The sequence below is a fragment of the Papaver somniferum genome, chromosome 7 (assembly GCF_003573695.1).
Source record: "Papaver somniferum cultivar HN1 chromosome 7, ASM357369v1, whole genome shotgun sequence".
NCBI lineage: Eukaryota > Viridiplantae > Streptophyta > Magnoliopsida > Ranunculales > Papaveraceae > Papaver > Papaver somniferum.
The window spans coordinates 237193816-237201294 of NC_039364.1; the positions used below are offsets into that span (position 1 = coordinate 237193816).

Genomic DNA, 7479 nt, shown 5'->3' on the forward strand with positions numbered 1-7479 from the left:
CGCGGGGACCAGGGATCCAACCGTACGCCCATGGACCAACCACTTCGATAACGGTAGCGTGCCACTCGTAGTCATGGTCGCGCTTGATCCTCTCGCGGGCCTGGAAAAGTTTCCGCTGACTAGACCCCTCCGTGCCGGGAACATACTTCAGCTTGGCATCGCTGACCTCATTTAACAAACGAATTTCGCCCCGAGGAGCAGCGAGATTCCGGAGGCTGACACTCCACGGCTTACGGTTCCTACTGTTGACGTAATCACCGAAGGAGTTATTGAAATTCTCAGGAGTATACCATTCCTTCTCCGCGGGATTGGGAACGTAACAAGTCATTGTCGTCTCCCCCTTACTCCGCAGATAGCATTCCTTCAAGGCGCGGAGATAATTCCCCGATAGTTGCGATACAGAACGGCTGTGAGTATTGGTGGAAGAGCCTTCACGACTAGCAAGCACATCATAGTAGAAGGAATCACCTGACTTATACAACGGAAGCATAAGACCAGCTTCGAACGCACCAACCGTGGTCAACAAATGAAATTCATCGAACTCATACTTTGAGATAAGCTCATAAGTAATATCATCCTCAGGGGCATAGAAACGAACCTCGAAGGCTTGAAGCTCATGCTTTTCCTTGAAAATCTCGAGATCAATATGCTTGAACGTTACTTTTTTCTTGCTGACCGAAACACTGCGTATCAATGGGGCAGCCTCATCCTCCTCGGCGGGACCAGATGAACCAATGAACGCCTCGGAAGCCTTTCTCTTCAAAGAAGGATTTTTTGAAGATTCAGCCCTCGGAACACCACCTTTTGTACTCTTCCCTTTAAAAGAAGTTGTAGGAGGGGGCGGCAGATGATGCTCGGGCACTACAGAACGTAGAGGAAGAACATCAAAAGCGACATCACGAGTCGGTGTCTGCGTACTCCTAACATCATCACGAGGACGAGACACCGCGCGATCAAAGACTTTTCGATCCCCAGAAAGATTTGTCAAAGGAACCTCTTCCCTAGAAGATGAGGCCTTCGCCCCAGAAGAAACTCGACTTCTACGAACATCATCTTGAGACTCTCTACGCGGAGGAGATCTCGATAGACCAGAACCAGGAGTCTGATAAGGAAGCCGCGGACGGTCAGACATGGCTGCGAAAAGATTAATCATAAACAAGTCAAAAACAAACTCAAGGACATTACCAACGATCTAAAAACCACATAAATAGAAATCCACACACGATAACGCAGAAACCCTAAAATTAGCATACATGATCGAAATTCCATAAAATCCCTACCCTAACAATAGCCTCCTTGATTTAAGACGAAGAACAGGGGCAAACTAGCATGCAAGCATTGAAAGAAGTTCTTCATCACAAACAAGGAACAACAGTTGCAGAAAATTTACAAATAAACATAGCGTAAAACCATGGAAACAAAGAAAAGAAAAACTTACCAGCAAAAATAGCAGCAGAACGAACAAATCAGAAATAAAGAGGAGGCAAGCGTGATTAATGCTCAGTGGAAAGAATTTAAGGGCTGAAGAATGAAGACTGACAGAGAATTTAAGGGCTGAAGAATGAAGACTGACAGAGAATTTAAGGGCTGAAGAACGAAGAATTAAAATCGAGAGAATGTTTAGGAAGAATGAAATTAATTTTCTTTCTCTCCTTAATATACCCGAAAGAAAGAGAAGGAAATTAATGGAGGAATGGGAAACGTGCCCGTTACATGAGCAGTTAATGCACAAATAAAAGACGTACCCAAGTATCTAGGAAAAGTTATTAAGAGAGATAGAAGAATATGCAACGACTGTTTTCTTCAATGCACCCATTAAACATTCAAGCCCGAAGAAAAGGGGCAAATTGTGTATACATATATCTCACCATCAGACACGTGTATATAGAAAAATACGTGGAAAGCATGCAGGCCAAGACATCAAAATACGATGCACTACGGAACACCCAATAAACCCCAAGGATTTACTTTATCTCATCCCAAAAGAAGCTAAGATCAACGGTAGAGAGAAAGTTAGCTGACACGGACGTGACAGGGGCAGAAGACACTTGTCTGACACGAGCAGGCATCTCAACCACCCTCATTAAACACTCTGAGCAGTATACGTGTCGATCAACCCGTGGGACGAGCGAGGATGTCTCTGCGTGATCAAGTGGCAAACGCAGACCTCTGCGTGATGGACACAAGACACTAGAAGATAATGTCCCAACAGCCTTCAGAGATGGGTCCCACACTCTAACCCTATAAATACCCCCTCTCCACCAAGAGGAAGGGGGATCGGAAAAATCAGGAAGGGAAGGAGAGAGAGATTACGAGTGTAAGTTAATCCTTTAGAAGAGATAATACATGTAAACCCAAAAGTCATTCGACTACTCTTGTAACTGTGAAGAACATAGTGAAACAACAAACCCCGTGGATGTAGGCCTTAGTGCTGAACCACGTAAACCTCGGTCTTGTTTACATTTCAGCACTTTATATCTGTCTAACCCCATGGATCTTTACTTGTACGTTTTGCTTTCTTTGTTTTTACCAATATCCCGTGCGCAAACGCCCCGCATGGAGTTGTTAGATGAGGCTGTGATAAACCCGAAGGTTTTGAGCCAAGGAATCAACACTAGGATATCATCATCACAAATCACTCTAGATTACGATGATTGGTTGTGAGCATTCGGATGCCTTCGTGATTTGTGTGTTCACAGGACTAAAACAAAGTTAAATTGTGTAGTAAAGAACAATTGGTTCGCTACATACTTCAGGAGTTGAAACTGGGGTAATTTTGCACCTTAAAAATTTAAAACAAAGCACAAATTAGAAGTTTAGAACATATAAGTACAACTAATAATAGAAATTGAATAGGCAGATCTCACCAAGGAAACCTAAAAGATGTGTTTCATATTTGTCGTCTATAACCTATATGTCAAACAAATACTTGAAACCCAAATCTCAAATAACCTAATCATTTGGTGGTTGCTGGACATTAGCATATAGTACTGACTAGGTGCACAAGCAGTTTTCATTATCTTCTGCATCCACTCTCCAAATATCCCCAAAGAGAGTGAATATTTTTCTTTTTTTGATACTTAGTTTTCATTATCTTCTGCATCCACTCTCCAAATTGCCGTTTTTTTGTTTTTTTTTTGTTAGATTACAGTTTTGATATGTGCTGATGACCTCTGCATTAGGAGCAAGAGGAATCAATTAAAATCAGTCATAAAAAATTAAATTTAAAACTAATTTTAGGTGTTTTTAGATACTCACTCCTCCATTATATGCTCGGTGGATAACAAGTAACAGCTACTACCTCATTATCCTACAATAACCCCGAAATGAAAATCCTACTTCCGAATTCGCCCATGCCGAATAAAACCCAAATCAACCATTTTCTCTTTCTCCCTCCATGGTATATGAGACATAAAACCCATATTCCATTGATAAGCCATTCATAAGTGGTGGTGGTGGTGGTGGTGGTACAGAAGATAATAGTGGTGGTGTTGTTAGAAGAGAAGATGAAGATGGCGGCGGTGTGCAGTGGAGAAGGAAGAAGAGCGAGTAGCACAGAAGGAGGCGCAGAACTGAGTGAAGTTGGGATGGTGTCTTTAGGTTTTCAAGTTGGAAATTAAATTACCGAAGCTACCCCTGAAACGGTTTCCTCTTAGCTTAAAAAACCAACTTGAAGAAAATGTCGCCAGCATACCTATTTTCTCTTTTGTAATGCTTCACATTTTAGCCGCTACTTCCAAAAAGTAAGCTAATTTTAGATGGTCAGCCTGGGATACGATCTAGTGACTTCAAGGAGAGACTGCTTGGCCGATGCCGTGCAGGCCAGGCCTCAGCATAGTTCTACGGCTAAAGAAGGTAGCTATTGGTGATGCAGATTCACAGAACAATGGTCACTTTCTGCATTTTCCCAACAAGGTTCCAACGAAAGTATGCAATGATTCACTGGAGTGTTCAGATTCAAATATTCAGAATAACATTGTACGCTGTACACATAATATAACTACATAGAATTATAGCCGTTAGTAAGTAGATGGATTGTTCTAGGAGTCCTAGGGGTACTATTTTTTACTGACCAAAAGGATCTTGCTGCGACATTTTTTTGTCAAAATTTCCCTTCTGCAGTCCAGTTTAGCTTTTGTTGTCCGAGTTCTTTCGCAAAAAATTAATCTCCGGATTAAGCAACGATCTAGTGTTAACTGATTTCTGCATCACAGTTTTCAGCTTTCTTTGAGTTACAACTGGTGGCAGATTTGTTCAGCATCCACTGTCTTGGAAGATTTACTTTCTCCAGCTTTGATCGTCTCATCGACCTTCATATCACCAATGTCGTTGGAAACTTTAAATATATGTACCTGTACAACTTTGATTATCATTAAAATCCAACACAAATATTGTCATTGAACAAAAGTTCTAGGCATATACCCACCCAAATGTCTACCTTATTATGAAAAGCAAAAGCATGGTTTTTGAGGAAATAATTCAGAATATTAGAATTAGAAAACTAAGAAATCAGGCATATGTGCTAAATTTTTACATTCTAAGTAATACAATGCTTTGTATACTATGTACAAGTGGCAGGTAGCAATGCCTTTCGTAAAGAACTAATAAATCCTACAACGTGACTACAATCTAGTGAAGCAAAGACCTCACATTTACAAAAGAAGATTAAACAATGCATAATGCATTTACAAAAGGCATAAAACTAGCAAGTGAAACAATAGCGTGATTGGTAACGGTGATCTTACTTAAATCTTGTTGGCTTAGTAAGCTCAATTACCAGGGCATCACCGAAATCCAACTTATGATCCATAGAAAATGTTTTCCATCCAGTAGTAATATACCTAGTTACCCAATAGTAGTTTGTCTCATACACTGAACCATCCTCATCTTCTAACATAATTCTCACTTTTGGTTCCTTGGGAAGGTGATTTTTGCAGATTTCCGCTGGTATATTCTTACCAAATAAAAACACGAGCAAGTAAATATAAACAATTTGTAGTATCATTCAAATTTCGATGCAAATGAAACAAAATAAAAATGTATAGAACTTAATATCAATGTTATCTTTCTAACATACCAGACCAAAGTTCCCGGACACATTTGAAAGTGACATTGATTTAACAAAAGATGGGTTTCTAGACAGCAAACCACTTTGAAAGCTCTTGGCACGCTTCAGTGTGTCAGATCGTTCTGCTATGAAGCTGCAAGTCCATCACCATTTGAACGAATCTAAGAGGTACTACACCTAAACGGATCAAAATGGACTTCATTTTAGCTAGAATTTTTTACCTTGTTTTGCATTTTATTCTCCCGTAGTAAGTAACTTGACTTCGAGGACGTGATGAGCGTCTCACTAAATCAGGGTTCACTGGAGCTGTCTTTGATCTCACTTGATATTTCTACATCATTACAGTGGAATAGATACATATCAAACAAGGTATAAAAATCAAACAAACTGATCGTATTAAGTAGTGAAAAACTTACCCTCTTAGTGTTGTTTTTGTCTTTGATAACATCTGAAAGACTGTTTGCTATCTTTAAAACACCCAATTCCTTCAGTTGAAAACACAAACAAGAAATCAATTCAATGTAACAAAATGCTAAAATTCAAAACAAAAATGGATAAAAGAGGAATTAGGGCAACTGAAAACTGACCTGAAACCGTCTCTTATTGTCTTGTAATCGTTGTTTCCGTGCTTCTTCATAGGAGTTACCTTGTGCCATGAGAAATGAATTTCTTGTTTTCTGATTCGGGGTTTAATTTCTTCTTATTTCTAGGGTTTGGAAAAAAATAAATTGAACCCGAGTAAATTAATGAATAACGATCGGTATTGCCGGTCTAAGATTCAAAATCTATGTAATGTGATTCAGATTTTGTGAAAAAAATTGGCGCATTGTGATTTTTGTTTAAAATTTTGAATCGATTGGAGTTTGCTTTTTTGGAGTTAACTTCGACTGAGCTCACTGAAGAGTACACTACAGATTTGAATTCATTTGAACTCGCACTCCTATTATAACGAGGGTCCGTTTGTTTGGGCTGTTTTTTCCTTAACTCGGGTCGGAGGCCCATAATACTTTGAAGTCACCTTGTATGATGTCCCAAGCAGGGCTGCACAAAACCGAACCGAAACCATTGGATTATTAACCGAATGGAAGTGAAATCAAATATTAACGGTTGCGTTTTGGTTTTCATTTTCAATAAACCGACAATATCAGTTTCGGTTAAGGTTTATAGACAAAATCGTACCAATAATAATTGTAACCGATGAAAAATCAGTTGTCATAAGTAAATTAGATTTTAGCCATTGATTTTTTTAGGTTTAATCACGGCCACTGGTTATAGGTATATAATAAAGTCTTTTCATTCCTTGAGCACCGCAGCAGCACCACTTCTTCCTCCCTTTCTTCTAATTTTTCCTTCTCATCTTTATTTAACAACCGCCATGGCCAGATCTGAATATTGATTCATATCTATTTTTTCCTCACATCAACAAACCACCATTCCTAGTTCTACTCAAGATCATCTAGCACTAATCACCATTAATTCTTCAAAATCAATTTTTGTTTTGCTGGTCTTCTGGTCGGCGTTAATGAATGATGAAGATGATTGCCATTAATAAAAGTGTAAAACTAGCCAGTGTCATATTTGTACCAAGTGATGTTAATGATTCTAAGCTTGTTCGTGAATCTTATAAATGTGAAAATTAGGGTTTTAGAAATCAGAAGTAAATTATAGTTGGGTATATCTTGAAATTAGTTCTAGTTATGTTAAATTTAAATACTAATATGAGCTAGGTCGAGGTTTATTTCTATATTTTTTGTTGATTCGGTGTTTAATATGAATTGGGTGTTTTCTGATAGTTTTAATTTTTTGTTGAAGTACCATCGCTGTTTTGGTCAAGTAATCATTGCATTTTTGTTGTTCATATTAATTTAACTGCTAATGTTCTTCTCTGTGTTTAGTACATACATTAGCTTTGGTAGTGACTGGATGAAAAACATATCGTGATTGTCAGACATGGAAACCTGCTCTTGCTTTTTTTTTTTGTCCGTCAATCTTAGCTGGTTAACCAAAAACCGAGTTGGAACCGAACCGAACAAAACCGAATTACCTTAATGGTTTCATTGGTTTTCATTATTGGAAAACCGAGTAGATTGGTTTTGGTTTTGGTTATGTCAATAACCGATAAAAACCGAACCATGTGCGGCCCTAGTTCCAAGGGTGGAGCCTGGGGTTTAAGGTAGGAGGAGGATGCAACAAATAAAAATAGTAGTTCTGGTTATCAAACAGATTACCCGACTCATGTTTAAATGCAGGGACACACGGGGGTGAAGCCAAGTTTGAAAGGTGGGTGTGGAAGTTATTAATGTGCACTTACAAGAAATCAGGAAATTTGTAGATTTATAACGTCGGGTTACCGTTATAATGTCTTACGCCCAAATAAAAATTTGAAAATATGCCTTTTATTATTAGTGTTA

The 7479-nt window shown here is 38.8% G+C and overlaps 1 protein-coding gene across 4 annotated transcripts; it reads right to left on the reverse strand.

Annotated features, from left to right (window-relative positions):
• Positions 1–3412: 3412 nt before the first annotated feature.
• LOC113293541 (B3 domain-containing protein Os05g0481400-like) lies at positions 3413–5966 on the reverse strand. 4 transcript variants are annotated; one of them, XM_026542151.1, is made up of 6 exons: positions 5656–5966; positions 5485–5553; positions 5290–5399; positions 5078–5201; positions 4842–4954; positions 3413–4352 (listed from the first exon to the last, which is right to left on the reverse strand). In XM_026542151.1, exons 1-6 carry the CDS (start codon positions 5722–5724, stop codon positions 4313–4315), a joined length of 525 nt encoding a protein of 174 aa, XP_026397936.1. In that variant the 5' UTR covers positions 5725–5966; the 3' UTR covers positions 3413–4312. The 4 variants fall into 4 exon arrangements, with proteins under 4 accessions (XP_026397936.1, XP_026397935.1, XP_026397937.1 ...); XM_026542150.1 differs by having other exon boundaries at positions 3413–4336; positions 4746–4954; XM_026542149.1 differs by having other exon boundaries at positions 3419–4352; positions 4746–4954.
• Positions 5967–7479: the final 1513 nt, after the last annotated feature.